Raw genomic sequence first — 19,989 nt, 5'->3', positions numbered from 1 at the left:
TGCGCGGGCATTGGCTAATCGGGGCCGAACACGCCCTCTTGTGAGCGTTCTTTGGCCCTCTCACCTTCCTATTGGCCACGTGAGAACGAGCACCCGCCCCCACCCCATGTCCATCAGAGCCACACCTGCACGCCCATTGGCTGAACGCGATGCCAGCAGGGGGGAGGGCGGCTTTTCTTTTCCCAGCTCCGCCCCCTCTTAAAGGGGCAATGAACCTTGGGGGGGGGGAAGGGGAAACAGTGGTGGTGGGGTACCAGTTTTGGGGGGGGGGTGTCTAGGGCTGCACCACGGTCACCCCCATCCCTCAGAGCTACCCGGCACCCCAGGAGCCCCCCCAGCCCATGGACCCCCCCTTGTCCTCCCCCAACCCCATGAACCGCTCGTGGACCCCCTCCCATGACCCACCCCAGCCCCATGGACCCCCCCAGGACCCCCCCCCAGGACCCCCAGGTTCCCCTCCAGGCCCATATCCCCCCCCATCCCCAGCATCCCCCCCCCCCACGGCTGGTCGGCAGCCGGGACGGGCCTGTCCTGCTCCTTTATTGGGGGGCGCGGGGTGCCGTGGGGTGCAGCGAGGGGGTTTATTACATTTATACAGTCACAGCGCGGCGCTCGCCCCCGGCGCCAGCCCGGAGACCCGGGGGTGTGCGGGGGCCCGGGGGGCACGTGCTCAGGGCAGGGAGGCTGGGGGGGGGGAGGCTTTTTTTTTTTTTTGGTTATTTTCCTGGTTTTTGTTAAAATCTTTACAAATAGAAACTCTGTCCCCCAAGCGCGGTCTCCGGGGATGCGGGCAGCGAGGCGGGAGGTGGCAGGAGCCGGCCCTGGGGGGGCACAGGGGGCCGGGGCAGGACGGGGCGGGGGGACCCTTGCCAGGGGCCGGGGCGCCGGGACAGGGACATCTGCCCGGTCCTGGGGGCCGAACGGGACCCTGGGGCAAGCGGGACCCCGGTGCCAAAGGGGACCCCAGTGTCAAGTGACCCCCCGGGGCCAAAGGGGACCCCAGTACCGGGCGGGACCCCAGTGCCAAAGGGGACCCTGATGCCAAATGACCCCACTGGTGCCAATGGGGACCCCTGTGCCGAGCGGGTCCCTGAGCCAAGGGGACCCCCTGTGCCAAGGGGACCCCCATGCTGATGGGACCCCTGAGCCGAGGGGACCCTGGTGCCGATGGGACCCCCGAGCCGAGGGCGACCACGTCCGCGCTGCAGCGGCTCTATGGCTTGTGCACGGCGACGCCGGGGAGGGGGAGGCCGAGCCCTGGGGTGGGGGGGGGAGCGAGGGAGCCGCAGCCTCGGGGCGGGGGGGGGGGGCGGCACCGACCCCCTCCCCAAACCCCACCGGGGGGCCTGGCCTGGCCCCGGCCCCCGCAGGGCTGGACGTGCCCCCCGGGAAGGGGCAGGACCCGCTCCGGCCCCCGGTGCCCGGGGGGAGGCGGGGGGGTCACTTGCGCCGCGCGGAGGTGCTGGCGCGGCGGTCGCCCTCCCGCCGCGGGATGCCCTCGTCGGTGGAGGAGGTGGTGAGCAGGGCCTGGCTCCAGCGGGCGATGTCGGCGTGCTCCTGCACGCAGGCGGCCAGCGCCTTCAGCCAGCTCCGCATGTCCTCCTGCGGGCGCCCGGCACGGCCGTCACCCCGGCGTCGTGGCGGCCCCCCGCCGCCGCCACCACCCGGCCCAGCCCCCGGCCCGGCCCCCGCCGTACCTCGTCCTTGGCCTGCAGCAGGAACTCGCTGCCGTCGCCGGTCCTGCGGGACGGAGCCCGGCGTCAGCGGCGCCGGTGGCCCCCGGGGTCGCCCGCCCCGCGCCCCCCCCCCCCCCCAGCTCACCTCAGCTTGAAGACGTTCTTCTTCTTCTTGTAGTCGCTGGCCACCTCGCTGGCAGCGTTGTGCAGGTTGAGCAGGGGCTCGCCGCCGTGCGTGCTGCCCGCCGCCTGCCCCTTCGCGTCCTTGTAGAAGCCCAGGTCGCCCTTGCTCAGCACGCAGTAGAGGTTCACCCAGGACCTGCCAGAGCCACGAGCGGGGCTGCGGCACCCGGCGCGCCGAGCCCGCGGCGCCCTCCGCCGCACGGACCCCTCCAGACCCGGGTGCGCCCGCTGCCTTGCACAGACCGTCCCGAGCTTGGGTGCAGCCTGTGCTGTACGGACCCCCCCAAGCCCTGCTGCACTCTCCCTTGCATGCACCCCTCCAAGCCCGAGTGCACCCTCTCCCTCGCACAGATCCCTGAGACTTGGTGCACCCTCCCCATCACATAGACCACCCAAGCCCAAGCGCACCCTCTCCAATGCATGGACCCCCCCCTCCTCCCATCCCTCCAAGCCCTGGTGCACCCTCTCCCTTGCGTGGATCCCCCTGAGCTCTGGTCCACACTCACCCTTGCATGTATTCCTGAGACCTCGTGCACCCTCTCCCTTGCATGGACGCCTCCGAACCCAAATGCACCATCACCCCTGCATGCATCCCTGAGAGTTCGTGCACCCTCTTCCTTGCATGGACACCTCCGAACCCAAATGCACCATCACCCCTGCATGCCTCCCTGAGACCTCGTGCACCCTCTCCCTTGCATGGACACCTCCGAACCCAAATGCACCATCACCCCTGCATGCCTCCCTGAGACCTCGTGCACCCTCTCCCTTGCACAGACCCCCCTGGTGCACCGTCTCCATCACGCAGAGCCCCCCAGGCCCTGGAGAACCCAAAGCTGCATGGATTCCCCCCAAGCCCGGGTACATCCAGAGCTGCTTGGACCCCTCCAGGCCTGGGTGCACCCTGGTCCCCAGTGCACCCGGTGCTGCCGCGACCCCCCCGGGGCCGCCCGCCCCCGCTCACCTGTTGGACGCCTTCTTGTTGGGCCCGTCGAGCTCGTGCTTGCGGAAGAGGAAGCCCTCGTGCTGCACGGTGTGGGTGGGGGGCGGCGGCGGCGGGGCGCTGCTCTGCGCCGGGGCCGACCGCGACCGCCGCGCCTCCCCCGGCGCCTGGCCCGGCTCCTTGGGCCGCGGGCGCCGCCGGGGCTTGGGCCGGTCGCGGGCGCGGGGCCGGTCGGGACGCGGCATCCTCTCCGGTAGCATGTCGATGCCGTTGGGCAGGCGGCCGGGGGATTCCCGCTCCCGGGGCTGGGGGGGCCGACGCGGGGTCGGGATGAGCACCGGCTCTCCCAGCCGGCGCGGGGGACGGCGCCGGGACAGCGTGGGATGCATCCCTGGCCACCCGCCATGGAGGGGCCGCAGGGACTCACCAGGGCTGGTGCCGGGACGGGGCCGGTCGACTCCTTCTCCTGCAGCTGCTCCACGATGTCGGCCAGCGTGGCCTTGCTGCCGGCAGAGACGGGGCGTCAGGGCGAGCCCACCGGCCTGGGGCCGCCCCGGGCTCCGGGCTGGGGCAGCCGACCCGGCACCCATCCTGCAGGGACCCTGCACCCATCCTGGCTGGACCTTGCGCCCATCCTGGACAAACCCTGCACCCATCCCAGCCGGACCCAGCGCCCATCCCAGCTGGACCGGCACCCATCCTGCAGGGACCCTGCACCCATCCCGGCCGGACCCAGCGCCCATCCCGGCTGGACCCTGCACCCATCCTGGACAGACCCTGCATCCATCCTGCCTGGACCTGGCACCCTGTCCTGCATGGACCTTGCACCCATCCCGGCTGGACCCTGCACCAATCCTGGATGGACCCTGCACCCATCACGGCCGGACCCTGCACCCATCACGGCCAGACCCAGCGCCCGTCGCGGCCGAGCCTGCCTCACCCGCCCGCCTTGCCGTCGCGCAGCGCCTCCTGCTCGCTGGACTCCTGCCGCTCCAGCCGGCGCTCCCGGCGCTCCCGCCGCCTCTCCAGCAGCCCCTCGCCACGGCCTGGCCTGGCCTCCCCGGCCTCCGCCGCTGCCTCCGCTGCCGCCTCCACCTTGGCCGGCACCGGTGCCAGTGCCGGTGCCGGTGCCGGTGAGGCTGGCGCGGCGGCCGGGGGCTCAGGGGCCGTGCCGGCGTCCCCGGGCGTCCCCGGGGCGACGCGGTCCAGCCGGGGCTGCAGCCGCTCGGGCCGCAGCTCGTGGCGCACGTAGGCGACGCGGGGCTCGGGCCGGCCGTCCAGGCGGGCGCGCAGCAGGTCCGGCCGCTCGGCCCGCAGCTCGGGGCGCTCCGGCAGCGCCGGCCGCGGCAGCGGGGCCGCCCGCCAGCCCGCCTCCCCGCCGGCGTCCCCGAACACCTTGCGGCCCAGGAGCGGCGTCGCCGGCTGCTTGCTCTGCTCTGCCTTCAGCTTCTCGATCTGCGGGAGCCGGGACCGGGTGAGCGGGGGGGGGGGGCGCCGCGGCCCAGGACGCCTGGGCCCCCCTGCATCCCGGGATGCTCCGGCGCCCCGTACCGTGGTGAGGCGCCGCAGGGAGCTGAAGCGCTCCTCCCAGGCGGCGGCCGCCTTGCGGAAAGCCTCGTGCCGCCGGATGAGCTGCTCCACCTCGTCCACGCTGTTGCCCAGCTCCTGGCTCTTCAGCAGCGGCTCCTGGGCCGTGAGCCACGCGTCGGCCACCACCGCCTCCTGGGCGAACTGGTGCACCTCCAGCACTGCGGGAGACACGGCGCCGGCACCGCGCGTCAGGGTCCCCGCAGGATGGGGATGCATCCCCCATTTCCCACGGATGGTGCCAAACCAGGGCGTCAGGGTCCCCCCAGCTGCAGGGATGCCAGGATGGGGACATGTCCCCCAAGAGCATCTCCTCCTGTGGACGGTGCTGGCTGTCCTGAGCCCCCGCGCTGGAGAGGACCCCAGTGTCCTGGCTCCCACCCCGACCCTCTCGGACGCGCCGTGTCCCCCCACCGGCGCCGCCGGACTCACTCTGCTGCAGCCATTCCCAGTGCTTGTCCCACTTCTCCGTCATCTCCTTCTTCTTGGCCACCAGCTTCTCCACGTGGGCTTTGATCTGCGGGCAGGGAGGGAGGCGGGGGTGAGCGGGACCCCGCGCGCCGGCGCCCCGTCCCCGTCCCCGTCGCCGGCACCTCGTCGGCCGCGGGGCTCTTGGCGAGCACCAGGGTCTTGCCCAGCTCCAGGCAGGCGGCGATGCTCTTGCCGCGGGCTTCGATCTCGCTCTTGAGGCCCTGGTGGTAGTTCATGAGCACCTCCACGGAGGAGACGTCCCTGGAGCGGGGAGGGAGGCTGTGATGCCGGCCGTGGCGCCGCGGTCCGGCCGCCCGCGTCCGCCCGCGTCCGCTCGCCCACCTGGGCTTCTCGCCGGTGCCGATCTGGCAGATGATGCCGTCCATCCAGGAGATGAGGTCGCGCACGGTGCCGGCGAAGCGGATCTTGTCGGCGGCGGTGGCCACGTGGAGCCGGCACTCCTCGCAGGAGGCCAGCAGCTCCTTCCAGGCGCGCAGCACCTCCTGCTCCCGCGCGGCGATGGCCTCGGCGTTCTCCCCGGCGTAGACCGTCCGCAGCTGCGCCGCCCCCTCCTGCAGCTGCCGCACCTGGGGGGCCGCCGGCGTCACCGCTGCATCCCGCCGCCGCCGCCGCCGCCGCCGCCACCGCCACCACCCTCACCTGCGCCACCAGCACCTCCACGTCGTGCTCGAAGGCGCCGAGCAGGCGCTGCAAGGTGCCAGCCGAGGTCTTGGCCTCGCGGGCCGCCAGCTCGGGCAGCCGCTGCCGCTTCTCCTCGATCTGCGACAGCACGTCCTTGCAGTCGTTGAAGAACTTGTGCAGCTCGTGCGAGGCCGCCAGCATCTGGGCCCGCGTCTCCATCAGCTCCAGCAGGTCGGCCCAGGCCTCGTTCACCCCGTCCTTCCACTCAGCGATGGTGGCCGCGTCCGCGTGCCCGTAGTCGATCAGCTCGTCCACCATCTGGTTCACGGCCGAGATCCGCTCGTTGCCGATGCTGCCGGTCTCGCTGGCAAACTCCATGAACTTCTCCTGCAGCAGCTGGGGTGGGCGGGGGACGGGGTGAGCACGGCGCGGACGGACGGACAGACGAGCAGACGGACGGACCGGCACGGGAGCACCGTGGGCGGCGCACGGCCGGCGGGGCCAGGAGCCCGCGGCAGAGCCCGGGGCGCAGCGCAGGGCAGAGGCAGCTCCCGCAGCACGGTGCAGGGCACGGACGGTGCCCAGGGCACATTGCACGGAGCAGGGATGGTGCCTGGAGCTCACGGCACCATGCATGGGCAGTGCCCGGAGCCTGGGACACCATTCCCAGGGCCCACGGCAGGGCATGGAGCAGGGACCATGCCCAGAGCCCGTGGTGCATGGTGCAGACACGCCGGTATGGCATGGAGCAGGGACCGTGCCCAGCGCCCACGGCACAGGGTGCAGATGGTGCCGCGGGGCTGCCCTGCCCTGGTGGCCCCGGCGGTCCCGGTGGCCCCGGTGGCCGCCGCGGGCGCCCGCTCACCGTGACGTGCTCGAAGTCCTGCCCCAGCTCCGGGGAGCCGGCCACCACCTCCTTCTCGGCGATCCAGTGCTCCAGCTCGTCCACCTCGCGGCTGAGCTGGTAGAGCCAGTACTGCTGCTCCAGCTTGGCCTTGCGCTCCTCCACCAGGTCCTTCAGAGACACGTACAGCCGGTCAACCTGCGACTGCCGCCTGCTGACCTGTTCGCTGGGCAAGGACACAGCGCCCGGTGAGCGCGCGGGGGGTCCCGGCACCGGGCCCGGGGGGCGGGGGGCGGCCGCCCACCTCTCGGGGTGCCCCAGCTCCAGCAGCGCCCGGCACTGCCGGGAGAGCTGGGCGATGGTCTCCTCGTAGTTCTCCACCGTCTGCTCCGTCATCAGGTGCTTCTTGAGGAGCTGCAGGGTGCTCTGCTCGTCCTGGGGGGCAGAGCGGGGTGAGGCGCCGGCGGGGGCCCCCGCCGCCCCCCGCACCTTCCCCCGGGGCCGCCCCGCACCTTCCCCTTCTCCTCGCTCATCAGCAGCAGCTCCTGCTCGCCCAGCCAGGACTCCACCTCGGCCACGTCGAAGTAGTACTGCTCCAGGCGGTACGCGGCGTCCAGCGCCTGCTGCCGCCGCTCCGCCTGCTCCTGCAGCTGGGCCCAGGCGGCCGCCAGGCGCTCGCGCAGCCGCCGCGCCGCCTCCGCCTCGGGGCTCTTGAGGGCGGCCACGGCGCCCGCCCGCTCCAGCACCTCGTCCACGCGGGGCCGGTGCACCTGCAGCTCCCGGCGCAGCGCCTGGGGCGGCGGGAGGCGGGTGAGCCCGGCGCCGGACCCCCCTCCCCCTCCGCCCCCCGGCGGGGCCCAGGCGTCCGGGCGCCCGCCCCGCGGCCCACCTGGTTCTTCTTGATGAACTGCTGCACCGTCTGCAGGTTGCTGCCGTGCTCCTGCAGGGCGGCCAGGGGCAGCCGGTCCTGCACCCAGATCTGGGGGCAGAGCGGGGCGGTGACGCGGGGCGGGACGGGGACGGGATGGGATGGGATGGGATGGCATGAGAAGGGATGGAACAAGATGGGATGGGACGGGACAGGATGGGATGGGACAGGATGGCATGAGAACGGATGGGATGGGATGAGATGGGAACAGATGGGATGGGATGGGACAAGATGGGATGCGATGGGTCAGGTTGGCATGGGATGAGATGGGACAGGAAGGGACGGGACAGAGCAGGATGGGACAGGACGGGATGGGATGGGACAAGATGGGATGGCATGGCATGAGATGAGACGGGTCGGGATGGGACAGGAGGAGACGGGACGGCGCGCGGTCCCCTCCCCGCCACCGGCCCCACTCACCAGCTCGTCCTCCAGGTCGTGGCTGACTTGGTGCACCTCCTTGGAGGCCAGCAGGATCCGCCGCCGCTCCTTGAGCGGCTCGATGAGGCGGACGATGCGGGTGCCCACGGCGCTCTGCTTCTCGTCCACCGCCTCCTTGCCGGCGGCCTCGCGGGGCAGCGCGGCCGCCTGCGCCTGCAGCTCGCCCACCTCCTTGTACCACTCCTCCACCTGCGACTCCATGCTCTGCGGGCGCGGGGGGCTCAGCGCCGGGCCGGGGCCGCCGGGACCCCCAGCACGGGGGGGAGCAGCCAAGCGGCCGGTGGGGACGGAGCTGGGGGCTCTGCCGTCACGGAGGGGAGCGGAAACCGCTCGCCGAACCGGAGCGTGAAGAGCGGGAGCACTGGGACCCGGGAGGAGTGAGAGCAGCCGAGGAGGGGAGGGAGGAGGGATGCGAATGGGGGTGGGTTAAACACGAGGGACAAACCCCGGCGGAGCCCGGGGCACCGGCACCCCGGCGATGCAAACAGGACTAGGCTGGGGGGGAGAGCGGGCTGCTCTGATCCGGCACGGGCTGTCGGGGAGGCGAAACGGAGAGGTCGGCAGGGAAGGGGCCGCCAGCCCTGGCCTCCCGCGCCCCGCAGGGCTGAGACCTCGCGCTCTCGTGACACGCGGCCCAGAGGAGCCAGATGCGCCCGGAGCCCCAGGGCTGCTCTGGCGCCTCCCCCGGCCGCGCGGAGCAAGGAGAGACCGTGGAGCCCAGGCGGGAACAGGCCCGGGCCAGCGCTCCGGAGCACCCGGCTCTCCCCCTGCGCGGTGCCGGCAGCTCCGGTTCACTCCGCGCAGGCTCTGAGATGACTCAGCACGGAGCCGCAGCTGCAGCGATGCTGAGCCATGGCTGGAAGTGATGCTGAGCCACGGGTGCAGCGATGCCGAACCACGGCTGTGGCAATGCCGACCTGTGGCTGCAGCAATGCCGAACTGTGGCTGCAAGCGCTGCTGAACCACGGATGCAAGCAATGCCGAGTCACGGGTGCAGCAATGCCGAACCACGGCTGCAAGTGATGCCGAACTGCGGGTGCAAATGATGCTGAACCATGGCTGCAAGCGATGCCGAACCATGGCTGCAAGCAATGCCGAACTGTGGGTGCAAGCGCTGCTGAACCATGGCTGCAAGCGATGCTGAACTGTGGCTGCAGCAGTGCTGAACCGCGGGTGCAAGCGATGCCGAACCGCAGCTGTAAACAGTGCTGCAGCCGCAAGCAATGCCGAACCGTGTGGCCAGACCCCACCAGGGCCGTGCACGTTGCCCCACGCCGGGGCCTCGGGGATGCTGCTCCCGGCCCTGCAGCAGCATCCCTGCCCCACGGCAGTGCACGGAGCCCCTGATGCCCGTGGCCTGCCCGAGGTGGGGGGGACCCAGGCATCCGGCTCCCCCCAGTCCTACCTGCAGCTTCTTCAGCTGGTTGCTGACGCTGGCCAGGTCGGGCCCGGCGCCCACTGCTTGCAGCTGGTCCTCCAGGCGCAGCAGGCGCTTGTCCAGCTCCACATAGCTCTGCACCAGCTGGTCGGCCTTGTTGGCCTCGAAGAGCTGCCGTGCCCGGGCCTGGGTCGTGCTCTCCAGCTCCAGCCAGCACTGCCGGATCTCGTTCAGCTTCTTCTGCACGGAGCCGGCCAGCTCCGGCTTGTCCTGCATCAGCTGCTGCCCCTCCTGCGGGAAGAAGTGGTGAGGGCCGGGGACGCCGGGGGGGGACGAGGCAGCGGAGGCGCCCATCCAGCCCCACGGGCCGTGGCTGTGCAGCCCGGCGCAATGCCCAGACTTGCAGAGGGGCAGCAGGGCCCGTGGGGCAAAGCAGCCGCTGCAGCAGCATCCCCCCGCCCTTGGCTCCTTCCTGGGGCCGGTGCTGGCTCTGAGCCACCCCAGGGGGCACTTCCAGCCCCCCGGGGCCCGTGCGCCATGCAGGGGTGGAGGAGGGGGTTTGGGGGGGGCCGCAGGGATGCTGCGAGAGCAGAAGACTTAAAACCCGCAAGGACTGCAAAGTGGCAGCGGTGCAGAGATGCACCGAGGGGATGCGAGCGGGCGCATGCACCGCCACGGAGGGGCAACGGGCAAGCTCGGACATGCAGCTCCAGGGGCATCACCACCTGCGTGTGCTGTCCAGGCCGGGGGCATGGGGGGGTAACGGCATGCACGGTGGGTTGGGAGGTGGGCGCGCACATCCCCAGTGAGGGGCCGCGTTTGCTGGGACGCAACGGTCTCGCCGGGGAGCCGGACCCCGTTGTGCACCGCCCCCAGCCCCAGCTCACGAGCATCATTGATCCGGCGGCGCCCGGCCGCCCCGCACCAGGCCTTCCCGGAGCCATGGGCTGGCGCAGCTGGCTCCCTCCTGGAGCAGCAGCAGCTATTTTGGGCTCCGCTCACCCATGCGAGAGCGAACGTGCTGCCGGAGCCGCACGCGCGCAGATTGGCTGCGGGAGCCAGAACATGCCTGCTGCATGCAGCCAGCACGCGTGTGCGGGGGGGTGACATGTGCCATGCGTGACGGGGCACCAGCGTCTCACGGTGGGGGCTGGGGCATTTCGGATCACCGGGGGCGGAGGCTCCCAGCCTGCCCCCCCGGGGGGCCAAATCCCGTGCTGGCGCAGCAGGGGTGCGTGCCAGTCTGCCTGCACCGAGCCTGCTCTCCGTGCGCGGAGATGTCAAAGTCACCCACAGAGATGCAGAATCTGCCGCAAAACCCGCGGGGCCGCATTCTGCCGGGCCCAAAGGTGCTGGTGCCGGCCGCCCCCGCACAGCCCCGATCCCCACCGCGGTGCCCGGCGCCCCCGGACCTCCCCAGCCACGGACCCCGCCGCGGTGCCCGGTGTCCCCGGACCCCGGCCCGGACCCCCCCAGCCCCGGAGCCCGGCCCGGACCCCCCAGCTCCAGTCCCCACCGCGGTGCCCGGTGACCCTGTAGCCCAGCCCGGACCCCCCCAGCCCCGGGCCCCGGCTCAGTCCCCCCCAGCCCCGGTCCTCCCCGCGGCGCCGGCGCCCCCGGTCCCCCGCAGCCCCCCGCCGGGCCGGACCCAGCGCCGTGCACCGCGGCGGGGGCCCCGGCGCGCGGGAGCGCAGCCGCCCGGCGAGCAAACGGTTAAGGCGGCGGCTGCCTGGCGCCGCATCCCCCCGCGACCCCCCTTTACCTTCTCGATCTTCTCCAGCCACTCTTTATTCTGCGCCAGCTCGGCCATGAACGCCTGGTGCTTGAGCCAGCGCTGGTGCGGCCGCTGGCTCGGGTCTCGGGACGCGTCCCGCGCCATCAGCACCTTCTCGCCGATCCAGCCATCCAGCTGCGGGGCGCGGAGCGGCGCTCAGCCCCCCGCGGGGCGGCCGCGGCCCGGCGCCCACCCCCGTGGCACCGCGGCGGCGGCGGCGGGGCTGCGGCAGCCCCTGCGGCAGCGGCGCCGGGCGGCAGCGCGGAGGCCGGAGCCGGCGCCCGCCGCCTGCGCCGGCGCCGGGGACGCGCAGCCCTTGGCAGCCGCCGGCCGCGGCCGCCCCGGTGCCGCAGCGGGCCGAGCCGGGGAAGCGGCGCTGCGGCAGGCGGGGAGGGCAGCGGCCCCGCGCGGGGCCCCCCCGGGCCGCCGACCGGCTCCCGGGGAGGATGCGGGGGCGCCCCGGCACCCGGCGCTGGGGGTGCACGGCCCTTCCCCCCCCCCCCGGCAGAGCCCCGAGCCCTGCTCCCCGGCAGCCCCTCCCCGGGATGCTCTCCGCACCCCAAAACGGCCGGGGGCAGCCGGACCCTGGGGACGCCCCGCGTGGGGCAATGGAGGGGGGCAAACAGCAACCAAAGGGCATCCGAGGAGGATGCAGGGCGCCCCCAAGCCCTGGGGATGCTCTGGGTAGTGCAACCCCCACCCCGGGCTGAGCCCCAAGCGCTGCCCCCCCGGCAGACCCTGCCCGGGATGCTCTCCGCACCCCAAAACGGCCGGGGGCAGCCGGACCCTGGGGATGCCCCACGTGGGGTGACAGAGGGGGGCAAACAGCAGCTGAAGGGCATCCAAGGAGGATGCGGGGGCGGCCCCAAGCCCTGGGGATGCTCCGGGTAGCGTGGCTGCTCTGAGCCCTGCTCCCAGGCAGACCCTCCCTGGAATGCTCTCTGCACCCCAAAAGGGACCGGAGGCGCCAAACCCTGGGGGTGCCCTGCGTGGGGCAATGGAGGGGGACAAACGGCAGCCAGGCCCCCCCGGTGCAGTGCGGCTGCGTCTCCAGCCCAAGCAGCCAAGCGGGTCTGGAGGGCAAATCCCCGGGGCCTGCGGGCCTGGCCAGGGGGTACCATCCTCCCCACGCCCGCTGCCTGCCTTGCACCCGCGTCGCCGAGCCCCACCGGTTACCCCAGGGGTGCTGGGTGCTCCGTGCCGCCCCGCCGCCCCGCAGCCGCCCCGGGGGCCGCTGGTGGGTGCGGGGGGCCAGGGCCGGGCCCTACCTCGTGGCAGTCCTGCAGAAACTGCTGCAGCTCCAGGTGGTCGTTGAGCCGTTGCATCCACTCCTGAGCCAGCTGGTAGTTGTGGTGGCTCCTGCGGGAAGCGGAGAGCCCGGCTCAGCGCCGGCCGCCCAGCCGCCGCGCGGCCCCCGACCTGCGCCACCGGCCGGCCAGGGTGCCCCGCAGGGAGCGGGCGCTGCGGGAGCCGCCCGGGCGGCCGGAGCGCGCGGGAGCACGGCCAAGGCAGGGCACGCCACTGCCCCAAGCACTTTGTGCCGCTCTGCGGTGTTTTTGCCGGTGCTCCGCGAGGCTTTGGCCAAGCTAAGGCCAGGAGCGGCTCCAGGACCAGCCCGGCTGCGAGCCAGCGGCTCCCGGGGGACGTGGCGGGAGGACTCGCATGCGGCTCCCGCAGTGCGTTGGGGGTCTCCAGCCCCTGTTGGCGCCCGGCCACCTGGGATCCCCTTGGGGAAAGCCACAAGCTGGATCTCAGGCGAGTGGAAAAGCACCAGGAGCCGCACTAAATTGCTAAATCCGTGCCGAAGCGCATGCTGACAAGGGCGGCCGCTTCCCTTCCAGGGATTGCAGGGATGGAGGGGAGAAATTGCCTGGACTTTTACCAGCGCGAGCGGCCCGGGAGCTGCTGCGAGCTGCGTGCTGGGAGGTAACGGCAAAACGCCCTCCACGACCCAACCGGAAAGCAGCTGGCTTCTCCGGGCACCGCAGCCCCAGGACACTCCGCTCCCCTTTCGCATCCCAGCACAGATGGAGACTGCAAAGCTGCGCGTCTCCGGGACGCGCTGGGCTCCAGCCTCCTCCTGGAGCCAAGGAGGCCATGGAGCATCCCAGTCACCGTAGAAGGGATGCGGGGCCAGACCCGCCGGGGACCAGGGCAGGGCAGGAGCACAGCCGGCCCCGGGCCTGGCACCTACTTGGCGCGGAGGGCCTCCATCCTCTCGGCCACTCGGTCGCTGTAGAGGTTGCCCTGCCGCTGCAGGCTCTCGCCGGCTTGCAGTGCCAGCTGGATCTTCTGCAGGTTGAGGTCCATGGTGGTGGTGAAGTCCTTGTGCTTCTTGATGGCGTTGCCCACCGCTTCCACGGTGTCGGGGAGCTCGGCGTGGGCCAGGGTGGACTCCTGGAGGGTGAGGGATGGAGCCCAGGCTGGGAGGGGTTTGGAGGGTGGCTTGGGGGTCCGGGCAGGAGACCAACATGCGTGTGTCTGTCCCCAAACGCCACCTGCACCCAGCACAAGTGACCGCAATTTGCAAAGCCCCCAGGAGCCGTGGGCAGGGAGGACGGGATGCTGCCGCCTCGGAGACGCGGGGCCGGAGGGGGACGCTCGGGACACGCGCGCGGTGGCGGCACCGTGCCGGGGCCAGCGTTACCTGGTTGTACAGGCAGGCTTCGCACTGCTTGACGTCCCTGAGGAAGAGGTGGAAGACGTGCGACTGGACCAGCACCTCCCGGCGCGTCTCCCAGGTCTGCAGCAGCTTGTTCCAGCCGGCGTCCAGCTTCTGCAGCCACTGCTGGAGCGAGAGGTAGGGGATCTCCGTCTCCTCCAGCGCCAGCAGGTCGCTGACCGCCTGGATCTTGGCGTAGTCCTCCTCGTAGCCGTTGATCTCCTCCTTGAGGGCCGCGTGCTGGCTCAGCAGCTGCTCGGCGTCGGCCAGGCTGCTGGGCACCTCCTCGGCGGCCACGGCCGCCTGCGTCTTCACCAGCCAGGTGAGGAAGTTGTCCAGGTCCTGGATGAACTGCTGCAAGCGGCCGGCCACGGTGAGCGAGTCCTCGCAGCCCTGCAGCGCCCGCTTCAGCGCCTCCCACTCCTCGCTGATCTGCTCGAAGGGCAGCAGGATCTCCAGGGCCCGCGCCGGGTGGGCGGCCGCCAGCACTTCGCCCTCCTGCTGCAGCTCCACCAGCCGCGGCTCCAGCACCACCAGGGCTGCCTCCATGGTGGAGAGGCGCCGCTGCAAGGCCAGCACGCCGCCCAGGTCGCTGCCGCCCGACTGCGTCGCCTCGATGGCTTTCCGCTTCTCCCGCACTTGCGCCTTGATCTCGCTGCACTCCAGCAGGTAGTTCTGGATCTTGAGGACGGCGCCCAGCTGCTCCTTCTTGCGCTCCACCAGCTCCACCACCCGGTTCCACCTGGGGATGGATGGGGACGGCGCTGGGACATGCCCACGTGGCTCCCCGTGCCGGGATGGGGTCCAGCTCGGATACATCCACCCTCAGGCCCTTGCACCCACAGGGACGTCCCGCGCGGTTCCCAATGGCTGGGAGCGGCGGTACCTGCTGTTGAGGTGGTCCTGGCAGGAGCGGACCTCATCCGCGCTGGGGTGGCCTCCCTCCACCAGCTGCTGCACCACTTGGTTCACGTCCAGGATCCGGCCCATGACGCTGTTCATCTCCTGGTCCAGGCTCTCGAACCTGGGCACAGTGGGGAAGGCACGTGAGGCGCCTGCGGGGCGGTCGGGGAGGTGCCCGAGGCGGTGCGGGACCCAGGCGTCCGTCCCCGTCCCCCTCCCCGCACCTGTGCTGCACCACCTCGACGTCGTCCAGCTCCTCCGGCACCTCCATCTTCTCCAGCCACTGCTCCTTCTCGTCGATCCAGACCTCGCAGGCGTGCACCTCGCTGAACATGCGGTAGACGGCCAGGGCGTCCTGCAGCCACTGCTGCCGCAGCACGGCCACCTCGGCCACCTCCCCGTAGAGCTGCTCCACTTCCACGATGCGGATCTGCACGTCGACGCCCTGCTGGTGCTCGGGCGCCAGCAGCGCCAGCTGCTTGCGGAGGGCCAGCACGGCCGCCCGGTGCTTCTCCACCTCCTCCACCACGGCCCGGTGCTTCCGCAGCAGCGCCTGGGTGGAGTAGTCGTCGTGGCCGAAGTCGTCGCTGGACACGATGCGGTAGGTGTCCTGCAGCCAGGCCACCAGGTCGTCCGTCTCGGCGCTGAACTGGAAGAAGTTCAGGGCCTCCTGCAGCCGCTGCTGGTGCAGCCCCGTCACCTCCTCCAGCTTCTTCCAGCGCAGGCGCACTTCCCGGATCTTCTCCTGGATCCCACTGGGGCTGAAGCGCTTCTTGGCCAGGATCTGCTCCCCCCGCTTCATGGTCTGGTGCAGCAGCGCCCGCCGGCTGCCCAGCTCGCCCAGCATCGTCTTGTGCTTGCTGGTCAGCGTCAGCACGCTGCTCAGGTCCCGGCCGCACGTCTTGGCGGCCAGGATCTGCTCCTTCTCGCGGATCCACGCCTCGGCCTCCTCCATCTCCTGGAAGAAGGCCCAGAGCTGGCGGGAGTCCTCCAGCTCCTTGCGCCTCTTGCCCGCCAGCTCCCCCAGCTCCTCCAGGCACGTCTGGACGTGGTTCACCCGGTTGCAGATGATCTGGGGGTCGCAGGGCTGGTAGCCTGCGCCGGGGGAACCAGCTCTTAGCAGGGAGGGTCTGCAGCGCCCCGAAGCCCCCTTCAACCCCTCCGGTGCCCCCCAGGTGCACGGGGGCCCCCGTGCCCAGCCGGCCCCTGGCCACGGTGCCCCACGTTACCCTCCAGCTCCGAGAACTTGAGGGCGGCGGCGTTGAGCGCCTGCACCCGCTCGGTCTGCGCGGAGATGTCGGCCTCCAGCAGCCCGTGCTTCTGCAGCAGGTCCTCCACCTCCAGCAGGTGCTTCCCAAAATCCTTGGAGACCAGCAGCACCTGGGGAAGGGGGATGAGGTGGCAGGGTCCAGAGCTGCCCGGCACTGCCAGGGACCCCCCGTCCTCCTCGTGGGACCCTGCGTGCCCCCGGCCCTACCTGCATCTCCTCCATCCAGTCGATCATGTAGACCATCTCCTGGAAGATCTTCTGGAGGGCCAGGTTCTGCTCGAGGCGAGCCCGGCGGGCGCGGACCAGCTCGGTCAGCAGCCCCCACTGCCGCAGGATGTTGTCCTTCTGGGCGCTGATGCGCTTGGTGTCGTAGTAGCCCTCGGACTCCATCTCCAGGGCCAGCTCCACCACCACCTGGATGCGCTCCTGGTAGGAGGAGATGTCGGCCTCGATGGCCTCGTGCTTCTTCATGGCGGCCTCCACCGCTGGCAGATCGTAGCCGAAGTTGTCCTGGGGATGAAGGAGACAGTGGTGTTGGGCAGGGTGGACGGAGGTAGGAACCCAGGAGTCCTGAACCCCGGGAAGGTCCCATCACCCTCCCCGAGCCGGGGAGGGGACCCAGGCGTCCTGGCCCGGGGCAGGGGCCCGCCAAGGCCCCCAGCCCACCTGCGACACCAGGCGCTGGTTCTCGTTCAGCCACGTCTCCCGCATCGCGGCCTTGTGGTCGAAGCGCTGGGCCAGGAGCTCCAGCTTCTCCTGCCGGATGAGCTCGTTGCGCAGGGACACTTCCCGCTCGTGCTCGGCCTTCTCCAGGCAGGTCCAGGCCTGCGGGGCAAGAGCCGGGCTCGGAGAGGGGCCCCCGGATGCCCCGTCCCGCGGGGCCTCTACCCCGTCCCGCTGAGGCCCAACCAGCTCGTTTCACCGCAGCATCCCCACGGCGGCGAGGGACGCAGCGCCTCGCCTCAGCCTTTCGGGAGACGCCTGGCCCCGCTCCCAGCAGCACCTTGTTGATGTCGGAGATGCTCTTCCCCTCGCTGGGCACGTAGAGCTTGCGGTTGTTGGCCCGCAGCTTGCTCTGGATGGTGAAGAGCAGCACCTCCAGGTTCCCCTTCTCCTGGAACCTGCGGGACCAGAGCCCCCGGTCGGCACCGGCACCGGCCCCCGCGGGAGCCCTGCGAACCCGACCCCGAGCCGCCAGCGCCCGGGAGGCGCCAGGACTGCGCCGTGCTCCGCGCCGGCCGTTCCCGCTCACTTGACGGGTTTCTCCAGGGTGCAGAAGGCGGTAAAGGCTTGGAGCTGCTGCTGGACCCCGGCCAGGGAGTTGGCGAACTTCTGGTTGCTGATGATGGTGATGGTGTGCTGGATCCACGCCAGCAGCTCGGCCGCCAGCGCCTCGTAGCGCTCGATGATGGCTTCGATCTCCATGGCCTGGTCCAGCACCTGGGGGGGCGGCGCGAGCGCAGCTCGGGGGGGGCAGCCACCACCCCAAAGCAACTGTGCACGGCTCAGGGGTGCAGCACACGGCCCCCAAGGGACCATGCATGGCTCAAGGGTGCATCCCACCCCCCAAGGGACTGTGCATGGCTCAGGGATGCAGCCCACATCCCTTGAGCAACTGTGCACGGCTCAGGGGTGCAGCCCGCGTCCCCCCAAGGGACCGTGCACGGCTCAGGGATGCAGCCCGCGTCCCCCCAAGGGACCGTGCACGGCTCAGGGGTGCAGCCCGCGTCCCCCCAAGGGACCGTGCACGGCTCAGGGATGCAGCCCACATCCCTTGAGCAACTGTGCACAGCTCAGGGGTGCATCCCACCCCCCCCCAAGCGGCCGTGCACGGCTCAGGGGTGCATCCCGCAGCCCCCCCAGCAAGCCCCCCTGATGCAGGTGCCCAGGGCGGGCACCGCTCGGCAGCCAGGCGCACGCCAGGCACTGCACCCTTCCTTGCACTCCCCCCCACCCCGCCGCACACAGGGAATCGCTGCCTCGAGGCAGCCTGATGCCAGGAGCCAGCCGAGCCGATGGGCTTAAAATAGCAGCAATCCGGGCTGGGCTGCCGGGAGGGATCCGGCTGTGGCGGGAGGGATGGAGCAGGGCAGGGGCTGGGCTCTGCGGGGCGGATGGGCCCCGCTTGCCCCACGGCGCCGGAGGAAGGGGCCGGCGCTCACCCACCTTCCCGATGCGCTTCCCCTCCACGGCCAGCGCCTTCATCTTGGAGAAGTAGTGGTAGAAGGACACCACGTAGGTGATGATGGACTTCTCATCGGGGTCCTCCATGTTGACGTCTGCCGGGCAGCAACGCTTCAGACCCCGAGCCCCCAGCTCCGGCTGGGCCCCCAAAGCGCCCCGCCGCGTCCCTACCCTCGGGGTCCAGCAGCTTGCTGAGCCCCAGCTGCTGCTCGGCCGTGTTGAAGGCTTGCTGCAGGTTGTAGGTGGCGTTGGACTTGGTCAGCTTGTGGAAGTCGATGAGGTCCGGCCTGCCGGTGGGACACGGCAGCGCCTGATGGGGCGGTCGGTCCCCCCAACCCAGCGAGGCCGGGGAGGGACCCAGGCGTCCGGGCGACCCCCTGCCCCATCCCGCCGCCCCCTCCGCGCCGTGCCGGACCTGTGCTTGTGGATGAGCGCGTTGAAGGCCAGCCCGTCCCTCCAGCTGGTGGTGAAGTTTTGGATGTTCACCTCCGGGTACCTGCGGGGAGACGGGGGTCACTGGGGCGGCCGGCTCCCAGGGCCGAGGAACGCCGGGATGCGGCCGACCGTCCCGGCACGCGGGGCGAGCGCCACCGCCACCGGCACCCTGCTCACCCCGCCGTCTTCATCTGGCACCAGAGCAGCAGCGCGTCCTTGGCCGAGCGCGTCTCCCGGTTGTCCTCGGTCTTGATTTTGATCACCTGGATCTGGGGAAAGCGGAGAGGCACTGCCGCACGGCGGTCCCAGCGGGGCCCGGCCCCCGCGCCGCCTCCCGCCGGCGCCGCTACCTGAAAGCGGAGGATGATGGTCCAGATGAGGCCGAGGGTGAGGCGGTGGTTGCCGTCCACGATGTCATGGGAGCCCACGTTCTCCAGGTGCACCCGCTGCTCCTTGAGGAACTGCAGCGCCTTGTCCACGTTCTCCAGGGAGTGGATCCGCATCCGGCCCCGTGTCGGCTTGGGCTGCCGGCGACACCGGGAAGCAGCGGCACTGCGGCCCCGACAGCCCTGCAAGCCCTCCCGGGGCAGGGAGCAGCAGGGACCCAGGTGCCCCCGGACCCCTCTCCACCCGGAGTGTCCCAGCTCCCTCGGGGCTGGTGCACAGAGCCCGGAGTGGATGCGGGCGGCCGCTTACCAGCTGCTCCCCCGAGAGCACCTCCAGGAGCCGGGTGAGCACGTAGCCGTCCCGCAGGTCCGCGTAGAGGTCGGTGATGCGGCAGGACACGCGGGCCAGGTGCGAGTTCACCCACTTGGTGAAGGTTTTCTTCTGCACGGCGTCCCGCTCGTCTGCGGGGCAAGGCGGCCGGCTCAGCCCCGGCCCCGGGGCCAGGGGAGGGCCCAGGAGTCCAGGCTCCCGGCCCCCCGCCGCGCTCTGCCCCACAACCCTCCCTGCGGGCCGGGGGCTGGTGAAGACGGACGGAGCCGGACGTACCGGCCAGGGCTTTGATGCGGGAGCACTCGAAGAGCTTGGCGGTGGCGGCGGCATCGTCCCAGCCCCGGGGGTCGGGGCTCTCCCAGGCGCTGTTGTTGTTCTGCTGCTGCACGTCCATGTTGTCCAGCTCGGCCGCCACGGCCGCCATCGGGAGGACGCGGGCTGAGGGCACAGCAGCCGTCGGCACCGCGCCGCCGGGCACGGCCAGGGCGCACGGCGACGCCGGAGACAAAGAGGCGCAACCCGACCCGCGCCGAGATGCCACCGCGCGCTGAGGGGCCTCGCCGGGGGTGCAAGCGCCCAGCGCCCAGCTCCAAAACACCCTCCCACGCCTCGGTTCTCCCCAGCAAGAGGGAGCTGGGAGTTTTGCGAGCGGGTGCTTGCACGGACCGGTGCAAGGTGCACGTTCAGTCCCAGGCCTTGCATGCACAAAGAGCTCGTATCGTGCTCACTCCCGGCTCCGCTCATGACGGTGGCTCGGGCTCTTCCGAACCGCTCCGGCAGGTGAGCGAGGGCCCGCGTGAGCCGGAGCATGCGTGTGCACACACATGTGTGTACAGGGAGGAGCTGGGCGCTCCGGAGCCGCTCGCCCACTTTGCCCGTCCCCAGCACCCCGTCCACAGGGCTGCTTGGCTTTGGCACGGCTCAGCCGCGATGCCCCCCAGGGACCACCAGCCC

General features: G+C 71.6%; 1 protein-coding gene across 1 annotated transcript; it reads right to left on the bottom strand.

Moving 5' to 3' along the window:
* Positions 1-1,328: 1,328 nt before the first annotated feature.
* Positions 1,329-19,459, bottom strand: SPTBN4 (spectrin beta, non-erythrocytic 4). The gene is made up of 35 exons (XM_067314479.1): positions 19,312-19,459; positions 19,015-19,166; positions 18,669-18,842; positions 18,496-18,587; positions 18,299-18,379; positions 18,055-18,170; positions 17,866-17,978; positions 16,952-17,139; positions 16,703-16,820; positions 16,366-16,524; positions 15,907-16,209; positions 15,659-15,809; positions 14,654-15,524; positions 14,413-14,550; positions 13,512-14,268; positions 13,059-13,261; positions 12,133-12,223; positions 10,853-10,999; positions 9,118-9,381; positions 7,692-7,916; positions 7,233-7,322; positions 6,856-7,134; positions 6,648-6,778; positions 6,365-6,569; positions 5,518-5,895; positions 5,200-5,444; positions 4,980-5,118; positions 4,819-4,903; positions 4,351-4,547; positions 3,740-4,254; positions 3,227-3,302; positions 2,821-3,104; positions 1,822-1,995; positions 1,698-1,740; positions 1,329-1,602 (listed from the first exon to the last, which is right to left on the bottom strand). The coding sequence occupies exons 1-35, from the start codon at positions 19,457-19,459 to the stop codon at positions 1,441-1,443; spliced, it is 7,494 nt and encodes a 2,497-aa protein (XP_067170580.1). The 3' UTR covers positions 1,329-1,440.
* Positions 19,460-19,989: the final 530 nt, after the last annotated feature.

This window comes from Apteryx mantelli, chromosome 35 (assembly GCF_036417845.1).
Source record: "Apteryx mantelli isolate bAptMan1 chromosome 35, bAptMan1.hap1, whole genome shotgun sequence".
Taxonomy (NCBI): Eukaryota; Metazoa; Chordata; class Aves; order Apterygiformes; family Apterygidae; genus Apteryx; species Apteryx mantelli.
This window is presented reverse-complemented; position numbering and strand designations above follow the sequence as displayed.